Source organism: Quercus robur, chromosome 1, assembly GCF_932294415.1.
Source record: "Quercus robur chromosome 1, dhQueRobu3.1, whole genome shotgun sequence".
NCBI classification, from domain to species: Eukaryota; Viridiplantae; Streptophyta; class Magnoliopsida; order Fagales; family Fagaceae; genus Quercus; species Quercus robur.
In genome coordinates, this window is record NC_065534.1 from 1,946,252 (window position 1) to 1,970,502 (window position 24,251).

The following is a 24,251-nucleotide window of genomic DNA, read 5'->3' on the forward strand; positions in this document are numbered from 1 at the left end:
TTACGGGACAGCTCATAATCCCAGAGGTGCGTCCTTCCCGGTCCTCTCGTACTAGGGAAAGGTCCTCTCAATGCTCTAACGCCCACTCAAAATTCATTAAATTCATAGAAAAATCTATTACTCAAAATTCATAGTAAAATAACTCATGAGAGAAGGGAGAATTGCTCTCAATGTATTAATTTTCCCTCATTCCAAGCATTAGCAATAGTTTTGTTGTTATTATTAACGTAGAAATCCCTTTGCAAAGTCATGTGACAAATCCCTTCATTCAACCAGTCCAACAGATTTGGTCATTTTTTCATTACACAATACTGTCTGCCTTCAGACGTAATGACAAAGATAAAGGGCATGATAGTTTTCAACGGTTACAGCTACAATGGGTGAACTAAAGAGTATTATTAATCAGTCATTATTAGCAAACAAATACTTCTTGCATTTGAACAAATGAACCATCCAGTTTTAGTTAAAGCATGTGAAATTAAGAGGAGCAAAGAACAAAACAACTATGTACTCTTATATTCCTAATCTGTTTTTCTCATTTCCTGTAATTAGATTTACTCCCACGAAGGGAGAAACTAAACAATACGCTCGTAAATGTAAAATTCAAGTTTATATTGATTTAAATTGATCCTAGACTAGTTGGGAAGATTCTTTAAGACTCACAATTTCAAAAAATTAATTGGCATCAATGGAAGGGGGACTAAGGCTGTTTGGAGACCGCACAGACCGTTTGCAAGTTAATAACCAACAAGATTACTGAGTCACTGACGCTTCCTTTGGTAGAGTGAATAACCAACAAGAGCAGACATCAAGAATGTCCAAAGCACCTGCAGCAATATATATTAAGATTGGATGTAAGTGAATAAATAAGAATAATTCAGGTGGTTTAAAAGTAAGACAATTTCCCAAAAGATATTGGACTTAACTGTATTGATGGTGTGCCACCGCTCAAGCCTTTTAATCCTCATCTGCATCTCTTCAAGAATCCCTTCCATTGGAGGTACCTCCCTACAAGGTGAGGATTCTGAAGCTGAACTACTGCCCTGTTGGTTCCACAATGTCATTTCAACTAATGACTAGAAATGCAACAAGTACAATATTTGTTCTTCCAGACAATCAAATATATTCTTTCTTTTTTTTCAAGATTTAGGAAAGGGATGAGGCATTGGGGGGCTCGGTGCAGGTTGGGGGGTTTCACTAATTCCCATATTTTTGGAGATATGCACATCTCAGGATTACAGTACAGACGAAAGCTATGTAAAAAGTATCTGATGGGGTCCTAAATTCAACCAAGATTATTATATTTTATTTAGATTTCAAAGGTAATTGGCTGTCATCGCCGTTTAGTCAGCAGTGAAATACCTGAGATTGAATAAATTCCACAAGTTCCTGCAGCCTAGCGGCTTGTTGAGGGTAAATTCCAGTGGAACTTCTTTCCATTGCTGGTAATCCTTCCAAAATTATTTGAAGATAACTCTACAAGTACAATCAATTAATTCAGTCAGCATAGACAAACAAGTGGTTTCTGGTGACTATTAATATATTTGGCAGGCTGGTGGCTATGCAAGCACTCAATCATTATACTTGTATGAAAATAATAGAGGAAAAACCTTAGTAGTATATGAGCCATCTAGTTTAAGCATTGAACCAGCAGCTGCCACGGCCTCTTTATTAACACCCTTGATTTGTAGGTAAGGACTAGGGGCATCTTGTAGATGATCAACCTCAATTAGGATCTAGAAGGAAATTAGATAGATTTTAAGGCCAACATAAAAAACAGCGTAAAACTTTAATGGTAAATCAATAAAAGAAAATGGCATGAGATAATGAATGACTAACAAAAACTTTTGGTATATCAACAATGAATCAGGGACAATATTATTAGTATTATTATCAGAAAAAATCATGCTTTACCATTATCAGTTCATCAAGAGCAGGAGCTATGAATCATTTAGATTACATCATACCATCCATCAAATGCTAAACAAGGATGTCCTTTATAATTAAGATCAGTAAATTAGGTAATTTAGGTCAACATTTGCTTTAAGTTCAGAAAACAGAAAGAACAACCCTATATTCCTGCATACTGGAAAGATCTAAACAAGGAATCAAATATACAACCAAATTAGATGCTATTTTGCAGGGTCATACTGGGAACAGAAGGACCATTGCTAATAGGCTGAATTTAGTTTGGTTTAAAACAAGAGTAGAACATAGTTTTTTTTTTTTTTTTTTTTTTTTTTTGGTTTAAGAAAAAAAAAAAAGAGAGTAGACCATTGCTAAATTCATAATAGAATATAGAAGGCAATTGAAAATTTCTCCCCTTGCCCATACCATCAAGTAAACATTTACCCACGTAGAAAATATTTTCCTTCAATAGGAAAATCTCCATTGTGTTTAAAAGAATAAACAAACAAAACATTTCCTAACCAATAAATCAAGTTTCCAAATGAAAATAGAATGCAAACAATGAATTACATGAGCACTAAGCAAGGCAGAGACAGAAGGTTAAGGGATCTATCAGGCTACTCCAGACCATGGCCTTTGGTGTTTAAAGCTCTATTTGTCAGCTTCTGCAAGGTCTATTTTCAACTAAGAATATCATTAAACTTTCCTTAGTAGTTAGCAGTAACAGTGTGCATATAGCCCAGGACACACCATAACAAATGCACACATCACATTTAAATAACCAAAAAAATTCAGTAATGCACTGGAAATAAGTAAGAATAAACTCGGAGTAATATTGCTATCACACAATTTCAATGTACCACAGATTAATAACTATCCAGAAATCACAAACTGCATGGAAATTGCATATTTTTTCCCTTATGATATATAATTAAGCTGCATGAACAATGTTTTAGAATTATAAGAAATTAAGGGAATCAAATTGAAAAAGAAAAATTGGAATGAGTGAAATCCCAGTGGTGAAATAAGGAGACAAAAGTGTTTGGAAAAAAAAAAAACAGCTTATTGTTTCAACACAGGCAAACTTCACCCAAGAACATGTATTTCAGCACAAAGTAACCTCCTAGAATTTAATCTGACCTTTCCGTCTTGGTATATATATGCAGATGCTTCTATATAAGCTACAGCTTGATACCTGACATCACAACAGGTAACATTATGTTTCAAATACAAATGTATAACAGCCATAAGAAACACATAAACACACAAACACACCCACACACACAAATATATGAATCTATCAGCTACAAGGCATGAACAAGAATTAAAAATAGTAAAAACTCATAGGAAAAATTGTGTCATGAAGTATATATTTAACACATACTGCAGTTAAAAACAAAGACAGGTTTGTAGTTTTCAGACTGATGACTTCATCAACTGGGGTACAGAGTCATTTCCCATACATTTCCAAACCCCAACAGAATAGTGAACACCACGTGATCTTAAAGCTGATCGATATTTCAAATGTTGAAGCAATTGTAGCTTCAGACACCCTAATTTCTGTGATGATGGTCTTTTCATCTAATCAAGAGTGTCTTAAACCTAAGCTCTCAATAGAAGTAGATCTTTCACCCTTTTTTTGGGGGTTGGGAAAGTGGGGTTGTCAGGACACCTTTAATTACCTAATCCTTCTCTATAGCTAATCTTCACTCTTGATGCACTAGAAAATTATATTTTACTTCTCTCTTGGCTTAACAAGTCTTTACACACCACTCAACCCATCCTCATATGCCTAGGTTACTATGACCATGTTGGGAATTTATTAAAAAAAGGAATGTGGAATAGAAAGAAATGAGGTTTTTCTTTATGGTAGCGTGTTTAGGAATTTATAAAATAGGAATTGAATGAACAAATGAGATTTTTCTTTTTGGTAGTGTCTGGGAATTTTTTTTTTTTAAAAGGAATGGAAAAGAAAGAAATGTATATTACTATTACGTCCTTATATTTTATTTATGTTTTAAAGAAATATGGCTAAAAATGTAATTTTTCCTTAATGAATGAGGGGAGTAAAATGCTTCACCCACTTTTGAGTGGAATATTTATAGGGGATCAGAATGGAACCAGCCCTCCAAGCCCAAATTTTAAACTCCAAACAAGAGAACTATCAATTCCACCACTCCCTTTCATTCCTTTCCACCACTCAACAGTGCATCCAAATGCACTGTAAGGATCATCAAGTGCAATTATCCATCCCTACTAATTTATGCTATTACCTTCAAAATGCCAAAAAATTAATAACATCATCCACAGTACAAAGAACTAAAAAATGCATAGAACCCTTTTGTTATCATAGGATTAGGTAAATTGTCCAAGGGTATAAATTTTAAAACTTCTAGTGCATCATAGAAGAATTAATTAATCCCATTAGTGAATTGAGTGTACCCACATATGATGATTTTTGTCACAATAATTAGTAGAAAAAGACAAGACTGCGCAAACTTAAATATGTGGCTTACCCAAGGTTAAGAAGACCAGCAACTGTACTAATGCTGATGTCAAAATCTACTTTAGGTTGAATGATGAAGTTCCCTTCTCTTATAGGCTAACAAATGTAATTCACAAGAAAATAAGAGCTGTACATTCACAATAATTTCAAAGGAAGTAAATCTAACATTATGGTAAAAATAATAAATTTATCTCACTACAAACCTCCCGAATAAGCAATGCAAATCTGCCCTCACATATTCTGACCCTTATGCAGTCGCTCTCTGTCAACTGCCCATTAGTGGGAATTCCAGGAATCCTCAAATATATGTCAATAAAATTCTGAACAGAACTGCAGAACTTTTCTGAATCGAGAATCTTCAAAATATCTTGATAAGCCACCTGTTGTTGATTGGAAACAACAGAAGCCTGTCAGGGGCAAACAATACTAAGGTCAAGCCACCCAAAAACAATACAAAAACAAACACTTACTTGTTTATTACTCTTCAATACAAACAATGAGCTCTCAGGGGAAAGCACAGGATCAAAGTCATTTCGAATTTTGAGCTGCAACATGGTGTAGCAGCAAATTCAGCTCTCAAAACTCACAAATTAGCACTACAAAGTGAAGTGTGTTACTGTCAAAGATTGGTCCAGAGCTAACATGATTTTATTTCCCCCAAAGACCAGTAAAAATTTGTTTCCCCACAAAGAAAATTTGGGCAATCTGCACTACAATTTTTCAAGGTAAAATATGTGACTACTATAAATATTGTCCTTGTCAATATCTTATATATTACAAATAAGTTCTTCCAAATAGAATCAGTGGAATTATTGTTAAGAAGCTTGAAATATAAAACAAATCAGACTCAAAAGAAAAGCTAAAATTAATATACTCCTTATACTTACAACACCAGACTAGAATAAAAAAGCTTTAGCAGATGGTTCCAAATCTACTAACATGTGCATGAACAAGATGTGGTTCAATGTACTGCTGGAACATGGGAAACACCGTCATCATGATCTCATTTTGCGACATAAAACACCCCACTCTACTTTTATCCCTTTGAACTCGAGAAATCAAATGTGAATGAACACCTCCAACCTGTTTTTGCAAAAAGAGGAGTTAGCTAGTTTGCACATCAAAATACTTTAGACGATGAGAAAACAGATTAAGAATACATGGCAAACAAAGCCTCAAAGATGGAGTGGTGAGTCATCCTTACAACAGCAATCCAAAAGTCAAGCGATTTTCGGATATCAGGATGCAATGCGTAAACCCCTTCAAAAATGATCTGTTCAAATTAAACAAATAAGATTTTCTTGTTGAAAGAGAAATCAAAACAAGATAAACTAGCATAACTCCATAATTTTTAAACTTCTACTTAAGGATTTCAATTTAAGCAATATCAAATATCTAGACCAAAACTGAAAACTGTGACACGTATTAGACAATGATTCTCCTGCAGAAAAATTGTTTGACCAGCAATATTATGGCTAGAAAAGTACAAAGCAAAACCATCTTCCCTCAAGGACATTTTATGCCTTCTTCACACCCTCAGATAGCTTCTTCATATACTAACGTGGACACAATTAATCAGAAGCACAGGAAAATTGGAAGCAACTATATTGAAAAGGAGAAACCACAAAATTCACAAATCCTTGAAAGCTATCTGATATGGGACCACAAGTGAATAAGAAAAAAAATCATATTTTACGTTTTGAATCATGTGGGGTGGGCGTTAATATGGTAATGTTGATTCCAAAACGGAAACTACTTGCCCCTGAAATGGCCTTCCCTATTTACTTCTGCACTCTTATCACTATCTCTTGCTTGCCTTTTCTTTCAGTCTTTCTGCTGTTTTCTGCTTCCTCTTTATATTTGTTTGTATCTTTCATGATCAAGAAGCAAGGAAGACCATTCGGTGCTCCAATACAGTCAGTTTCTATTCTCTCTTCTTTTAATGTCAAAAGGCTTTGAAGAGAAACTTGCACCCTTCCTTTCTTGTCATCTCTATCTTTATGCATTAGTAGTTTAAAATAAAAATAAAAGTTCTTATCTATATCTGATGAACATAAACCTTCAAGTCAGATAAGGTAGCTTATACAGGCAGCCTTAAGCTCCTGATAAACTGAATCCCTTATGATATTCATGCCAACTCACAGAATGAACTGCACTAACAAACACACACACAGAGTAACATTAAGATACCACTACCGTGAACAGTCTACAATGAGTTTGATAACATACCACTCCACAATCTTCGGAAACTTCAAGTTCCTTGAAGCCACTCCGAGCACCAGTCTCCAAGTCAAATATGGGTACTTTTGTTCTTCGACCATTTCTTATGTCACCAATATTCTGCCAGTGAACCATAAGAATGCTAACACAACCATGAGAGAAATTTCTGGCAGGCACCAGAACATAAATTAATTGATATTCAAGTATGTTGCCATTATTCTTTCCAAAATCTTTTAAAATTATATCTTACTCCAGATAAGCCATTTGAGCATTAGAAACACACAAAAATCATATTGCTAATGAGCTCTAGATAAAATGGCACTTCCTCCCCTAGCAAAATGGGATGGAGAGTTGTATGTTGACAATTCAAAAGAGGGGGGAGGCATTGTCAATGAATAAATCTTCAAAGATTCATGAAATTATGGAAAACATTATTTACATGATGCCAAATTATCATTTTTTTTTTTTAAAAAAAAAAATCAATGGACAGTAGGCATATGGCATAAAGAATGCAGCAACAGGCACATGGGAAAGCAAAGCAGGTAAAACCTTAGGGCCACAACATCATGGATAGATGCTGATGGAAGGGAAGGGGGGGTTAAGAAGAGTTGTGGCTTCTTAAAAGTTTCTTGTTGTAGCATTTTTAAAGCTGATGATTTAAAAACGTGCAGCACGGGCTAAGGGAAATTTCAAACTGTAAAGAAAATGGGAGAAATGAGAAGATCTAAGGGTTTATAAATAGGAATTGTCCTGATTTTTCAAATGGGCTAAGGGCAACTTAGAACTTCAAAAATTACATTAATACGAGAACCTAAAGCTGCTTTGAGAAGCAACCCCGAAGCCAGTTCTCAAAAGCTGCATTAAAAGACCCAAGCCACTTCACAAGAGTGGCAAAAAGCCTGTGACCTTGCAGCTTCAACTTTTTAAAGGCATAAGCACATAAGAGGCCACGATAAGCCCCAACTAATGGACCTGTGGTTTTCTACACAAGGATACAGTCTTCTAAGTGAAACACCCCCCCCACCCCCCCCCCCCCCCACCCAAAAAAAAAAAAAATTCAACTTTATCCTTGCTTCCCTACTCAACAACATGTAAATTTTCTTGAAAAACAAATGACATCTTAAAAAGAAGGAAAAAAAAAGAGGTTTAAGGCATGGCCAGACACATTTAACTGTAAAATTGAACAATTAGGGCAAGTGGTTGTGGAGGTATGGTTTAGAGACAGATGCGTTATGGAGGAGGGTTATAGAGGCGAAATATGGGAATGTTTGGGTGGTTGGCACATGAAAAAGGTGACAAGTGCGTATGGGGTTAGCCTCTAGAGGTTTATTAGAAGTGGCTGGCTGAACTTCTCTAAATTCCTACAGTATGATGTAGATGATGGTACTAGAGTGAAGTTTTGGAAGCATGTGTGGTGTGGGGATTGTACCCTCAAAGAGGCTTTTCCAAATCTTTACTGCCTTAGTAGAACTGAAGACTCATCAGTGCTGGAGGATATGTGTTAGTCTGGTGGGAAGATTCATTGGAATTTTTATTTTCGTCATTCACCCCAAGATTGGGAGGAAGATTCTTTTGATTGGTTTATGGACATTGTTTATTCTTCGAAAGTGCAGGGGGTTAGCCCTAATAAGGTTTGTTGGAAGCCAGCAAGGAGTAGAGGTTTTGAGATTAGAGGTTTCTATCCTTCTTTCTACCCTCCTACTCTTTCTTTCCCTTGGAGGTTGGTGTGGCAATCGAAGGTCCGTCCAAGGGTGGCTTTCTTTTCATGGTCAGCTTTGTTAGGTAAGATTCTTACAACTGATAACATTTGCAAAAGGCGTATTATTGTTCTTGATTGGTGTTATATGTGTAAGAGGTGTGTGTAAAAAGTGTGGGGAGTCGGTAGATCATCTTCTACTTTATTGCCCCATAGCTTTTGAGCTGTGGTCTTTGGTGTTTTGTTTGTTTGGACTTCATTGGGTTATGCCGCATTTGGTATTTGATTTTTTTGAGTCTTGGCAAGGTAAATGCGGGCGACATCGCAATATAGGTTTTTGGAGACTTGTGCCGCATTACTTGATATGGTGTATTTGGAGTGAAACAAATACTAGATGCTTTGAGGGATGTGAGCAGTCCTTGCTAGATATTAAGTCTTTTTTCTTACATACTCTTCTTGCTTGGAGTGTGACTCTGTCGCATTTTTCTTGTTTTTCCCTTCCTGTTTTACTTGATCATTGTAATTTTGGTTCTTAATTTTTGCCCCCACAGTACGTCCTCAATGTACTCGGGTTGGCTATTTTTTTCTTAATAAAATTTTTTTGTTGCCTAAAAAAAAAAAAAAAAAAAAAAAAAAAAAAAAAAAAAAAAAAAAAACTGAACATTTTGGAGTACATAATGAAATCTTGGCATGACAGGCTGAGAAGAAAGCACAAGCAACGGCACAATCCAATTTCATGAACCAGAAATAAGAAAAACTCTTGCATTACTATTTCTTGGTGATAAATTAGGGACAAAAACAGATAAGTAGTTTGACAGAGTCACAAACTTGACCATATAAACCAGCTGCTTCATATGATGTTTTAACATATCATATCTCAAGTAAGCTAAATGGACTTGGAATCTCACTAAGCCCTAGTTTAAACAGATTGATGAATATGATCGACGCCTTACCTTTGAAAGCAAAGATAGATCAAGAGAGCTGAAGTCATCATACTTAAAATCCTTTACTTGTTCAGATTTATAATAGCTTTCAAGGGAAACTACTTCACAACCAACAATATTTGCCATTTTATGAGCCAAACTAGTCTTTCCAGAACCACTTGGCCCCCCTGCAACATAGTGACAACAGCAGAAACATAGTAAGAAACCATCTTAGAGCTTAAGTAATTTGAGACACCAAAGAACCACACTCTTCAAGATGAGTTATACAGATGCACATAGAATACTTGCATATTTAAATACAAAAACTTGCTATTCATATAAAGGAAAACAAGGCTTCATTTTCCTGTTACCTTGTTTGATCTTGCAACCCTTCCCAAAGTAAATAAACATAAAAATAAATAATAAAAAAATCAAAATTTGCAAAACACTTCCTAAGTACACCTCATTAAGATATCAGGGCTCAAAATATTTTTGATACCCACTTTAGTTTCAATCTTAACATTCTCTTTGCCCTCTCCAGTCTTAGTGTCATCTCCCATTGTAAGAAAATACACAAAAAATAACATTCATCTGATTTATCACTTTTTTTTTGGATAAGTAAATAATTTCATTAAAAGATTAAAGGGGATCTACCCAAACACATGAGCTGTGTAAAGAGAGTAAATTCCGCTGAATTATCACTTCCTTTGTTGAATGAATAAGAATATGATTGCTTATTAATTTCCTAGGGCATGGGATATCACATTAATCAATAAAATCTCCTAAGGATCATATATGCTCTTAACTGTACATTAACAACTGACCTAGCCTTCCAGTCATCTTCCCAGCAAGTACTGGGGAAAAAAATGGAACAACACATCCAGGAAAACTTACACAGATGTTTAAGTAATTTACTTGGCCATTGTCATTGTATATATTGAAGTTTCATCTAGGCTCTACCCCAAAGCAAGCGCTCCAAAGCATGGTAAATAAAAATGAGTGGACCCATGTACTGGCATGCCCATTCGATCTCAAACTAATTAAAGTAAACACGACTAGAAGAGGTATTACCAGTCAAACAAATTGGCTCATAATATCATAACTGGTTCCACAGACATTATTAGTCATCATTGAACCTATGTTATTCATGGACTTATTTTCTGGTTAGAGACTTATTTTTTAACAGAAACTCAACTGAGCAATTAAGCAGGTCAGTTCACACACTTCTACTAACCACATTTAAACTGCCAACCAAGCTACTTTTGAAAGGGTGTTATAGCTGACAAGCACAAAGTAAAACACAAGGAGAAAGAGAGAGAACATCAATAAAGCCAGAATTACCAATTCCAACTATAACCGGGAGACCTTTATTCTCCAACAAAGCCTGAAAAGATTTTCAAACACAAGTGTAAAGTTTGGATCCAGCTTAATATACTGATAAGCTTCTTAGATGAGGAGACATAGGAGTCACCACAACAAAATTCTATCAAGTTATAAAATAATCCATACCTGTATTGCTTGAACGGAGAGAAGCAATCCTCTATCCAAGTCACATGAATCAGGCATTGGAGCAAGCTTTATGGTATCCCTGAAAGAGGCAGGATCTGTGGTTGCTTCATGAGAGAAGTCTATAACATAACATTTAATAACAGCAAACCCAGGAAAAAATCACTGAAACAGACATATTAAGAAGTGAATGAAGACATTCCCTAAGCCAAGTACACTTACCTACAACTGAGCTATTAGGGTGGAGAGGATTTGACGAGATGAAATGCCATGTCGCTAGTACAGGTTCCATTTTAGATTTAGTTGGTGATCGAGTCCATGGCTGAGCTATATCTTCAAGGGGAGTGACAATGTTTGTAGTAACACGAATTGGCCTTGGTGTAACAACCACCCGCTCTTGATTACTAGTTGGAGATGTATTAAGCAAAGGTGGTGGTGAATTAAGGCGAGGTACACCTGCAAGTGAAGTTAGCTTTTGGAAACAATAATAACAATGACATAAACCAGACCATGAAAAAAATAAAAGAAAAGAAGAACACAAACAACACATGCTTTTTTTTCTTTTTTCTATTGATAAATAAGATAACATATCAAACTGAAAAGATGCCAAAAGGGGTTCAGCCCAAGTACACAAGATTTAATCCAAAAACACAAAGCTCTTAGGGCACATCAGAAATAAAGAATCTGAAAAATCAAAAGAAAAAAGGATGAGGATAAAGATGCCAGCAAGCTTAGCTAGGAAACTCTCCTGGCATCAATACCACAAGAGCTAGAATTGAATCCAATCTCCATGGATTTTAAGGGATGTGGGAGGACTACCTCTTATTGTGTAGCCCTTTTGCCTAAGTGACACTTCACATGGACCATTAAAAAACTAAAGGATAGAAGATGCGAACCATCACCACAAACACAGGCAAAAAACAAAAAATAAAAAACAAGATTCCAGCTCCCAACCTTTTCTCTCAAGAATCAATTCCAAATATGATTTAGTGATCCAAGGTCCATTGATACCCATTCCCAATGCTTTCTCTCCAACCGTCTGCAAAAGAAGAAAACCAAGCAAACTGTAAAAAAATTTGTACAATAGAAATAACATCTTCAGAATTCACAAATGCCATGCAACATGCATACAAATACCGCCATACAATAAACAAAATACCATGCAGATAGCAGAACCAAAAATGTACTAGGGGCCCATGACTGCGAATAACACTATTGGAAAGCAGCCACGTGACATTATAGAATTAACCACATTTTTCCAATGTCCATTCTGATTATATCCTATAAAATCAAGAGTAAGAACCTACAAATTCCTTAACACCCCCCAGGGGCCGGGGGAGCCAAAAGAGACAAAAGAAAAAACAACATCCCAGTTATAAAATTGCCCTCTATAGATCAAGAACCTTTAACTTTTATATGTCCCAATTTCATCAGGAATTTCACAATTAGAGAAAGAAGAGTGTGCATACAAGTATTGGGGACCTAAATTTTGTGGGGGGAAAAAGAAGCTTTTAGCTTACTGACAAAGAAGAAAAATAATTCATCTTAGAACCACTTAAATAAAACCATAGAACTTCTCTTTGAGTCACAGAGAAAAAAGAGTATTCTGAAAATCCTAACCTATCATTGGATTTAAATAGTGACAGAGAGAACAAGAATGAAGACAAAAGATTTAACTGTTCACCTTTTTGTTTTGATTGGTAAGTTACATGATGACCTCACGCTCCACTCACACTTGTGAGAGGAGCAAGTGCCATTTGAGTCGAGGCTCATGGCAACTGTCATCTTTAAAATAAAATAAAAAGGGGTAACCATGCCACATCTTTTTTTCTTTTGACTTTTCCTTCTGTATTTACAAAGGGCATGAACCCCAATAATCAATTGGTCTATTTCAAGAAGTATGTCTGTATAATTCTCAATCAAACTTGAAGATGCTGTGTTTTTAACCCGAAGTACCCAGGTGCCTAAGAAATTTACCCTTTTCAAAAATTAATTTGAAATGCACTACGAGATGCATTTCTGCATAGCTTTCATGCCTCCCCCCCCCCCCCCCTCTCCTCCCCCCAAAAACAAAAAGAACAGCCTTCCCACAAAACAGAACCCGAAGTGTTTTACAAAACTTCTCTCTTTTCTGCATAACAGATTCCAAAAATTTGACAAAATAAATTTTAAGACAGAAAAAAATTACCAAATCTCTTAATACAGTACTATCAATATACAACAAAGCATATGCATGAGATGATGATGCTATAAAACCCTTTTCTTTTCTTTTCCTTTTTTTTTTTTGGGTGTGTGTGTTGTGGGGGGGGGGGGGGGGGGTTGTTGATAGAGATAAAGAAATAAATGGCAGGATAACTCCATAAAGAAAAAGTTCATACTTTCCTATCCATGCCCCTCAGCACCATGAAAGTCTCGCCAAGAGTATCAATGTTTTCAAGTGACAGTGACACATTGTCATTATTGACTGACGTAGATGCCCTTTTATAACTGACCACCACAGTGTACCCCAAAGCTAACAACCCACCTAGAGTCATCCTGCCGACCTGTTCCAGCATTGAAGAGGAGAAAGCAGCTCAGAGAAACCATCTACAATTATTAAGCAACGAACTATAATCCACAGTCATGATAATATTCACAAATGATGCAATAATTAAGAACTGAGGTTTAAACAGTTTCCTTAGTTATGACAACAGCTTAAAGATATTAAAGAACCCATGACTCCTCATTCTAAGGTTGATTCATGTCTAACGTTGTCACAAATCACAATAGTGTAAAAAACCATTAAGATTAGTGTATAACAGCTTAAAGATATAAGTAAAGGGAGAACAACCCAAGTAAAAAGGGAGTTGGGGCGTGCATGGATTGGGTTGGAGGGATTTTTTCAACCTGCCCAAGTTTGTCAAGTTGAGAAATTTCAACACAACCCATCACGTGTAAAGACCAACTCAACCCAAACCACATCAGTGAGGTTGGGTTGGTGGGTTGTGCTTTCATGTTTCATGCTAGGTAAAAAATAGGAATTTAATTATTTAATTATTATTTTAATAAATTATTACAATTCATGTGTTCATTTGGCATCGGCTATTTGGCTTTTTGCTAATTGCTTTTTGTTGAAAGGTAGCTAAATTATACTTGTAATCTAAAAAAGAGGTTTTAAAAAGTTGTACATAATCAAAATAAGCTAAAAGCTAAACAAAAAAGCACGTGGCAAACAAACAACACAAAATTCGTAATTAATTTTGGGTTGGGTCCAACCCAAAATTAATTACAAATTTCCAAATTCATCAAAATTAATTCTTAAAATACCACATAAAGGAAACTAAAAAAAATTAAAATAAAGGTAATAAATTAAACTTATATGTATGGTGGGTCAAGTTGGGTTAAATGGGTTGAAAAAACTATTAACCCAAACCCAACCCAACCCAACTCAAAATAAAATTTCAATCCAACCCAACACCTCCAAGGTGTTGGGTTGGGTTGAGTTAGTTTCATTGGGTTGGTAAGTTGGATGCACACCCCTAAAGGGAGAAACAAAAGGGAACAACATCAAAGAATAAAAAACATGAAAAAAGAAAAGACGGAATTCCCATCAAAGTTTAAAATTCTAGGCATCAATGAAATTAAATGAAAAACCAGAACTCCCTTAGGAAGGACTAATTTATAGCCAGGAGCATAATGCCTTAAGGAAACCAATTTGAGCTCTCCAATCCTCACAAAAACCCATTTATTCCCTTCCAACCCAATGCTCCAAAACAAGGATGTAGGCACCAATTTCCAAGCAGTAATGTACCTTAACGGACCACAGCACAACAGCATAGTGACACTTCATAATACTATAATGAGTTACATATCATGCAACAGTAGTCTCACTCTCACATTAGCAACAGAGTTTGTATTCTATGAGTTTCTTAAACTTCAAAGATGGTACAAAATGATTTTAAGGATTAGGATTTGATGTTATTCATATAATAGCTGATAGAGCAGGAAAATATATATTATTTATTCTCTTCCTTTTATCTTTTTCTTTTTTTGTAGAGAAAATGAAAAACTAATTTAACTTTTCAACCATGAAGCTTACATATACGGTTGTTGACCTTTATGTATTTACATTCATATCTAAAAAGGAATATTCCTTATTTTTAAAAAAAAAAAATTTAAAAAAAAAAAAAAAAAAAAAAAAAATATTGTTGATGTAGAACATTGTGCTACATCCACTAGCAAATGTCCTGTTTACTGTTCGCATTGATCTTGAAATTAAAATATTTGATTCATTCCTCAAGCAGGTAGATAAACACATGCAAAACAGAGTACTGGTAAAAGAGGAACAAAAGCCTGATAATTATTCTTATAATGGAGAGTGACCTGATTTTTACTAAGATATTGATACCAGATCCCAACAAAGGGAAGATATTTCTGTACCTCAAATTCAGCTTTAGGCCTGATGATATAAATTTTGTCAACAATCCTTTGGTCGCCAAGTGATAGATAATATCTAATACCAGATTGTCGCACCTTAATCCAATCATTTATCCGTGCTTCCTCACTTGCTGAAGGGGGCCTAAGGTACATCTCAATAAAACTGAAAGCAAAATAAAGTTTTTAGCACTCTCAGTTGCAAGAAAAGCTCTAAAAGACGAAAAGAAAAGAAACTGATTTTGAGATTAATATTACGATAGGAAATGGCTAGAGCTAGAAACAACAGTCCATTGACATACTCACTTGTCCGTTTGTGGTTCATTTCCTTGAAACACATAAGCAGAGTCTCCAACTAGCAACTGTCACAAAATATTAATTGAAGTGAAATAATGTGGCTAATAAATATTACCTTACCTTAAACTAAAAAATTTACCTATAGAATAAATGGGTTATTAATAGGAGGCAGGAGATTAAAAGGAAAACTAAGGTAGATAATTTTGAGAAGCCTAATTAAGCATGAAAAGAGAGGGGGATGATGCACAACAGAGTGATCCTAGCATATCATTGTAGGAATATAAAATTTATCAGGTAAACCTTATGGTCACATAAGTTTTTCATCAACCACCATGCAAAATACATTACTATGAGATGGATGGAAAGTAGATAAACCAAGACATAAACCTGGCAAAGTTATAAATCAGGGCATTGCATGCAAGAAGTGTATCGTGCAAATAATACATTCATGCCTTCTTTCACGTATGTATTCCTTAACACACAGTAGAAGCAACTTTCTTGTGTTCTTCCTTAGTGTTTGATTTTTTATATAGGCAAATGATCATTTATTAGAAAGAGGAGAGTGCTCTAATACACAAGAAGTATATTAGAGCAACTCCTAAAAAATTATAATTAAAAGTTCAACTCTACAAAAGAAATGGAATGAACACCATCTGAGATAGATATCCTATCATACAAAACTCTCAGGAACAACAATTTAAATGATGTCAATATAAGTTGAGCACACTCAAAAGTTCGACTATTCCCTTCCTTTCCCAATTATCCACATAAGACAGCGGAATGGATATCCATATTTTACCATTCTCAAAATAACCAAATCTTCCTTCCCACCAGTGAACTATCCATAATTGACTTTGGCATTACCAAGTTAACTCCAAAAAGAGAAAAGACAAGTTACTGAAGCCCATCACCCTCAAACAGTGAAGTAAAAGATGTGATCTACTGCTTTTTTATATAAGCAAGAGAGAGTGTTTCTAAAATAGAATACTGCTTCATATGAAAAAGATGAAGTAGCCTAAAAGATATGTACAAAAAAAAAAGGTTATCTACTGTTTCTCAGCTTTCCTTGCATGTCCAACAACAATCCTTTTTGTTTATATATAAAGTAAATGTATTTTATTCAAAAGGTGCCAAAAAAGAGAGACAGGGGGAGCAGGGGTGTACAAACGAAGTGCCAAGACCAATCTATTAAAATTATCTCTTTTTACAAAGATTAACCACTGCCAAAACTTTCCCCCATGCTACTGTCTAACCAAGAACTGCTACCTTTCATAGAAGTTGCCCTCCATATACTCTTCCAAAGAAACCTTGTATTCTCTTCCCCCCTAAATGATTGATTCATAATAAAAAGAAACATCAAATTTACCTGATCATAATAACCTCTAATGCATCATATCCTCCACTATACCTGACTGGAAATTAGAGCACAAAAGATCGAGGAAAAAAAAGTAGCAACGTAGGATGGTGTCATCAAAGAGCAATAAATGAGAAATCTCAATATCTTCACATGACCTCCCCCAACATGAATGATGAAACCCTGCTATAAGCCCACCTTCAACTGCTCAAGATAACATTCCACTAAAACTTCCCATTACTAAAAAAAACTAAAAGGAGAAAGTTGGTCTTCTTGTCTCAAACCTCTGTAGCTATCCAAAAAACAAAACTAGGTGTGCTGTCATTCACTAAGATTGAGAATCAACAGTTTGATTTCAATGTTTATGGTACAATGAAACTGATAATAAATTGCACACAGAGGAACTTTTGAAGAATGTATTGAATACCCCAATCATCTAACTGAAAGAGTAGCATTAATTTATATTTATACAGAAAGGCCAAATATTAACTAATGACAACGTATGAAATATATACGGACCTCACTTCTGCATTTCAACTTGTAGATTGCCTCTCTAAATGATGAGACGAAACTGTTGTTAATTCTAATCTGTAAAATAGATACAACAAGGGGAGAATTAGCAGTAAAAACTCACAGATGAAAAAAAATATACAAACACCAACCTGTGCATGATGAAGGTCAGGCTCAATGTGCTTTCTAAACAATGGGAAAATGCTGTCAATAAGGTAATCCAACGAACAAGAATCTCCAATATCATACCGAACTTTGGAAAGAAGGCTAAAATGAACACCACCAACCTGACAAGCCAAAAATATATATACAAGAACATATCACTCTTTTCACTAACAACTGATTAGAAAGCCTCACCCAAAAAAAAAAAAAAAAGTATAACTACTCATAGTAAAAAATATTACCACTGCAACCCGAATATCTAGCAAAGAACGCAATTTTGCATGCAGAGCATACGTGCCATCAACTATAACCTAGAAAAAAAATGTAATTTGATTAATGAGCCCAAAAGCAAATGTAGTCAATCATATTAACTGCTACTATACATGCTTACCACCCCAGATGAAGCACTCTTTATTGCTTTTGAACCAATACGTCTCTTTTGTTGATAATCAAAAACTGGGATCATAGTATCTTTGCCTTTTGTCAAATCCTAATATCAACAAAGAAGACTATTTCTCAATGCATAGAAACAGGACCAACCTTACACAAAGTTAGACGCAATATTCACTGCATTAGCAATACTCAGAGTACATGTTGGTCGATACATGATCAAATTATGCTTTACCATGACAAATCATCCCAAAGTCCACCTGAAAAATATATTTAAAATTAAAACTTTTGCTTCTTTTTTTCCCCCTTTTCTGTTGGGTCAATAAAATTCTGCTTCCTTCCCCATAAGAATAGGGCAAAGGTTATCACCATGGATGATGTCTTTTCCTTGGAAGAGCAGATGGAGTGTTAAGGTTCCTCTTAAGGTTGCTTTCTTTACTTGGACAGCAGCCCTGGGTAGGATCTTGACAATTGATTATCTTTGCAGTCAAAGGGTATGTGTGGTCGAATGGTGTAATATGCGTAAGAAGGCAGGGGAGACGGTTGATCATTTGCTCCTTCACTGCGAGTATGTGAGTAAGCTCTGGTCCTTGATTTTATGCTTATTTGTGGTGCAGTGGGTTATGCCTTGGAAGTGCTGGGGAGGATTTGTATTGCTGGAAAGGGAACTCTGTTCGAAGGTGTAAGGAGGTGGTTTGGGGTGCTCTCAATAAAGTTTTTCCTATTATTCAAAAAGACCCACCATGGATGGACTACTTCAGTTATTCGTAGGCCATACAGTGTAGCCTATGAAAGGAAATTAGAGGGGGTTGGGAAAAGTTCTCCTCTTTCATCCCTTAAGGAAATGTGTTTGGACTTATTTTTTATTGTTGTAAATAAGGATGCATTAGTGCTTTCCATGCCATGCTATACAAGGGACGGTGGTCCTCATTTTTGGACTTTAAAATTTACTCACAGCTTTCAAGATTGGGATTGGATTGCGAAGATTACCTAAGGGACTTATTATACTCTCACAATTCTTTTCCTGGAGGGGATGATCATATGAGGTGGAGCATAAATAGCAAAAGAGTGTTTAGTTTTCGATCATATTATGATTACTTGAGGAGTGATAGTAGAGGCAAAACCTTTGTGCAATGACAAGTGCCCTCTACGTAAGCGAAGTGTTGCAGGTTCGAGTTTGGGAATCAACTTCACCATAAATTGGGTGTAAGGTTACCTGCCAACCACTTTTAGCAAACCCCACAAAGTCTTAAGTACTGGATACAACCTTTTTTAAATGAGTTTGGAAGTAACTAAGAACCCCCCTCCCCCCCCCCAAAAAAAAAGTTTTTTTTTTGTGTGGGCAGCAACATTGAATAGAATTTTGACAATAGACAAACTTATAAAGAGGAATATAGTATTGGTTGATTGGTGTTGCAAGCATAAGGATAACATGGAAATAGCGGATCATCTTCTGCGTCACCATCTTCTTCTTCATTTTTATAAATTTGGGGTGCATTGGGTGATGCCGTCTAAGGTGATTGATGTTTTGTTTTGTTGGAAAAGGTTGTGTGGGAGGCATAATAGTAGCAATGTTTGGTGTGTGACTTCTCATTGTGTTATCTGGATACTTTGGACAGAACATAATTGTCACACTTTTGAAGGTGTGGAGAGATTTATGGTTGATCTTTAGGCCTTTTTCTTGCGTTTTCCTACTTCATTAGTTGATTTTATGGATCATTTGTCTTTGGTTGTAATCGTTAGGAAGCTCCTCATTTAGAGCTTTCCTTTTCTTATTAAAATTCTTTGTTAATTATTTTAAAAAATAAAAAATACAACTCAAAGACTTTGGCTAATTCCAACCTTACATATTCATTCAAAACAATCTAAAAACAATATTCAATCCAATCTTATAATTAAAAATAGAAGCTCATAATACAGAATTGAGAAGCATATGCAAACCTCAAGATTTTGGACTAGTGTATTAAAATCTATTGAATCTAGATCATTCCCTTCATCAAATCCGTCACGATAGTTCTCCATGGATACAACTGTACAACCAATAACAGATGCCACCTTTTCTGCTAAGCTTCAGGGACCATTAGATTTACATTACAAATTAGAACCATTCAATAAAACAAACAGAAAATGCTTTCACTCTACATAAACCTGCAGGGGAATAAAATATTAAAGCATTACACAGCATGTATACCTTGTTTTACCAGAACCGCTTGGACCACCAATGCCAACTGTAACAAGACCATCTTTTTTCTCTCGTAGTTCTTGGATAGATTTTACTAACAAGTAATATCCATGATCGAAAGACTGCAACATTTCAACACCAGTTATGAGAAGGCTTCTCAATAAAATCTTGCAAAGCATCATAGCAATCATGATGGTAGTGGTAGACAATGAATGTAAGTTTATATTATCAAAAAACAATGAAGGTAAGTATGAAAAATGCATGCTGATTGCATAATATAACTTAGTTTGAAAACAATTCCATTTACACTACAGACAGCAACACAAGAAATTAAACTGCAAAGTAACAAAATTATTTTTTTTTAAGATGTGGAAAATTACCAAGGCAATCATTGAGAATGCATATTCAACACATTTCTACGTATGTGGTGTGTAAACATACTCATCAAATACTGCTTGTTAATAATAGCTATCAGCCAGGCCCATTAAAAAATAATAGAGCAAATTATCAATATCAAGACAAAACCACGGCATTATATATATATATATATATATTCTACAAAGGTATCCTAATTTCTAATATGTGAATTATCTTGATACTACCTCTTCTCTGCACCATACAGCCCCAACTTATGGACATCAAAACGGAAGATTCAGACACAAAGCAGCATCAAGAACACAAGTGGCCAAGCACCACAACATAAACAAACACATACACACAGATGGGTGATTCCAAATACCCTTCCCACAAACCACAATTAGCTACACTCCCTGAAAAATGACAATATTATTTTCTACACCGATATAAATGAATTTTAAATGCATAAAAATGGGAACATTAACATGCAAAGAAGCATCAAGCACAAGACTACCCACTAACCCTACATGAATACACATAAACAGTTATGTGCAGATATTTCCAAGATAGAGTGACAGGGTGGTTGGTTGTAGTTAGGTTCCGGTTAAGCACCAATTCCAACCAAGATATGTAGACAAGGGAGAGGAAGAGGTGAGTGTACAAACCAAGCTGAACAAACCAACTTGGTATTAGAATTATAGATGGAGAAGCAATGCATTAATCACCTTAAGGTTGAACTTGGTGCTTTAAAGTCAGAGCAAGAGAGATTGTTGAAGGAAGTGCAAGAGATGTTCTCATCTCTAAACTCCCACTTTGACCAGCTTATGGTAAGTCTTGTCTATGAGTAAGTTGAGAGCCCTACCAATCAAAATAGGTCCAGGTGTGGAACTCACAATGCTGGGGAGGATAGAGGCCTAATGTTCCCCCCAGTTGCACCTAAGCTTGCTAAGCTAGACTTCCTATTTTAATGGCAGTGAAGATCCAACAAGCTAGATTTGTCAATTTAAGCAATTTTCCAAATCCCAACAAACTTCAATGGAGAATCAAGTGCTATTGGCCACTTACCACTAGGAAGGTGAAGCTCAACTAAAATATCAATCGTTGAAGGAAAAACAACCTATTACATGTAATCATCTTACGGATGGTCTACATCGTATGTATGGACCTATGTAATATGAAGATTTCTTTGGTGATCATACTTAGATTAAACAAACAATAACTATTCATGAATATCAAAGGCAATATGAAATTTTATTGAGTCGCTCTGGAAAGATGTCGCCTTCACATCAACTAGGTTGCTAATGCTATCAACCTTAAGGAAAGCATTTGAGTCGAAGTTCAAGCCTCAAAACTCACAAACCAAGTTCCATATCAACATCAACTACTTCCACCCGAAGAGAAGAAGCCTTCACCTCTATCTCTTAACTGTCTTTTTTCCTACCAACAAATAAGGCCATCAATAAACTTACACCTGCCGAGCTCAATGAGAGGCAATACAAGGGTTTATGCATTAATTCTTATGAAACTTTTTCCTAATTAAGGGGTATTGACCTAACAAAAATGAAGGCGAAGAATTAAAGCGACAATTTCCTAAAGTATCCCTTGAGCACAAGGCATGGTGAATGCATCCGATAAATGCAGCATCCCTCACAATACGTGAGTCTCACACAAGCGATATTGCATATGTCTGATGCATGAGATACAGATAATCATTGCAAGGGATGATTTCAGAGGAGTTTTTTTTTTTTAATTGGTTAACTTGTAAGGTTTGGATTATTTAATTTTTTATTTTTTTTTAAATAATCTTAAGAACTTCAGTCCTATAAATAATGCATGTTGTGAATGAAATAATTATGTCAGAAATTTAGTCATAATTAAGAAATCCTTCTTTCTTTTCACACAACAAACACATATATATACGAGAAATTTGAATAGCAAAATTAACTTTGCAAATAAGAAAACACAATTGCACAAGAAAAACAAAAGCAAAAGCAAAAAAAAACAAAACAAAGTTCGGTGCGTAGCGTACCACGTGGAGAGGGAGGGATTGGAGGATTGAAGAGGAAGACGAAGACGAAGTCGAAGGCTGTTGTTGAAAGTAATCGCGACCTCCTTCTTGGAAAACTCGTTGAACAACTTCATCGTCCATCTTTGCTTTGCTTTGCTTTTGGAAATCAAAATTCAAAATCAAAATCAAAATCAATTTGGATTTCCCTAACGGTATTAGTACTACCAGCTCTGCAGTGAAGAACCTACCTACCTTTCTTTCTTTCTTGCTTTCTTTTCTTTCTTTCTCTGCTTTGCTTAATTGCTTGTAACTTGTGAGAGGAATCTGTGTGTTAATTAAAGAGTGAAGAGAGAGAAAGAGAGAGAATCTGAAACATGACAAATGGGTTTCAGTTTGGTACACTTTGGTTGCTTCTCGCCTTTTATTTTCTAGCATAATAACACACACTTGTTCCCCACGTTTTCCCTTGCGTTTAGCATAATGACTACGCTCCCGCTTTTATTTTCCTTTTCTTTCTTATCTTTCCCAATTTTTTATTTATTTATTTATTTTGTCTAGTACTATTAGTTACTAGTTTTAGAGCATCCACAACAGATATTTTATAAAAAATGTCATTTTTACACTTTAAAAGCCTACTTTTATTATTTTATCATTTTACAACATCTTATTTATCAGATGTTTTATCATTCAATTCTATACATTAAAATAATATTTAGTACACATTAAAATAATATATTAACTCCTCCCACCAAACACCAAGAAAGAAAGAGAAGAGAGAAAGTCAAAAAGGATGAGAGAAAAATGAATAAAATACTTTTTTTTTTTAACATTCTTGTCCGTACCATTTCAAAATAAAACGGTATTGTTCATGTGGTAAAAATTATGAGATTTGGAACATCTCATAAAGGGGTTTTTTGGTGTTTGGTGTGCCAAATGTGCCAAATATTTGGCATTTGGCACATCTACTATGGATGCTCTTAGTAGTGTATTTACTATTTTGAGAGAGAGCTATAGGATAGTGTTTATTTAAAGTGTGTTTGTTTGGAGATGAAATAGGTGGATGGAAACTTTAGAGAGAAAATGGACTTTTTTTTTTTTTTTTAGGAATATCTAAATAGGTTTATTTGTAATTAATTTTGGACATTCAATAAAAATTTCTAATTAACTATTTAAAATTTAAATGAATTAAACACAGAAGTAACAATGATACCTAACCATTTTAAAACACATGTCATGTTTATATTATTCTTTACCATTATTATTGTAATTTTCTTCAAGGTATTTTTAAATTCCGCTATATCTAGTTATTATCGTATTTGTCTACTGTGTTTTAAACTCCATGGATTGCTTTTTGATTTCTTAAAAAATAAATTAATAATTTTTTTTGGAGAAGATAAAGATAAATTAATAATTGATTTCAATAAACCCTTAGGAAAGAACCTTAAGAAGGTGAGGTTTATTCAAACACTATGTTTGTTTTATGAAGGAAAATAAGTTATTCAGATTTGACTGATAGCCCAATAATACTATCATTCTCTATGGCAATTGATGGATGGAGTTCGAACCTACTCCCCTTCCCCACAATTTACCTAGCCAAAAAAAAAAAAAAATGAGGGTTATAATTAACTCTTTAATCTTAGACTTTTTTTTTTTAAACCCAAAAAACAAATTGTAAGGGCGATTTTTGGGGCCCAGGCCCAGCAGGCAAGCGATTCTGGCCCAAAAGACCCTCAATAATGAATTTATAGAGAGTAGGTCACAGAACTAGGTCTTGACAGAGTAAACGTAGTTATAAGCAAGCCATGCAACCATTTGAACG

General features: G+C 35.1%; 1 protein-coding gene across 8 annotated transcripts; it reads right to left on the minus strand.

Annotated features, from left to right (window-relative positions):
• Window positions 1-492: 492 nt before the first annotated feature.
• On the minus strand, window positions 493-22,890 carry LOC126715161 (inorganic pyrophosphatase TTM2). 8 transcript variants are annotated; one of them, XM_050415633.1, is made up of 27 exons: window positions 22,707-22,890; window positions 22,454-22,589; window positions 20,077-20,189; window positions 19,827-19,953; window positions 17,887-17,985; window positions 17,738-17,806; window positions 17,486-17,620; window positions 17,343-17,411; window positions 15,479-15,534; window positions 15,179-15,338; window positions 13,138-13,302; window positions 11,714-11,798; window positions 10,982-11,215; window positions 10,763-10,881; window positions 10,595-10,637; window positions 9,284-9,441; window positions 6,644-6,754; window positions 5,619-5,687; window positions 5,354-5,497; window positions 4,885-4,959; window positions 4,618-4,794; window positions 4,425-4,510; window positions 3,049-3,103; window positions 1,611-1,736; window positions 1,363-1,476; window positions 927-1,043; window positions 493-827 (listed from the first exon to the last, which is right to left on the minus strand). In XM_050415633.1, exons 1-27 carry the CDS (start codon window positions 22,865-22,867, stop codon window positions 762-764), a joined length of 3,069 nt encoding a protein of 1,022 aa, XP_050271590.1. In that variant the 5' UTR covers window positions 22,868-22,890; the 3' UTR covers window positions 493-761. The 8 variants fall into 8 exon arrangements, with proteins under 8 accessions (XP_050271590.1, XP_050271580.1, XP_050271623.1 ...); XM_050415623.1 differs by having other exon boundaries at window positions 22,454-22,588; window positions 22,685-22,890; XM_050415666.1 differs by having other exon boundaries at window positions 22,454-22,583; window positions 22,685-22,889.
• Window positions 22,891-24,251: the final 1,361 nt, after the last annotated feature.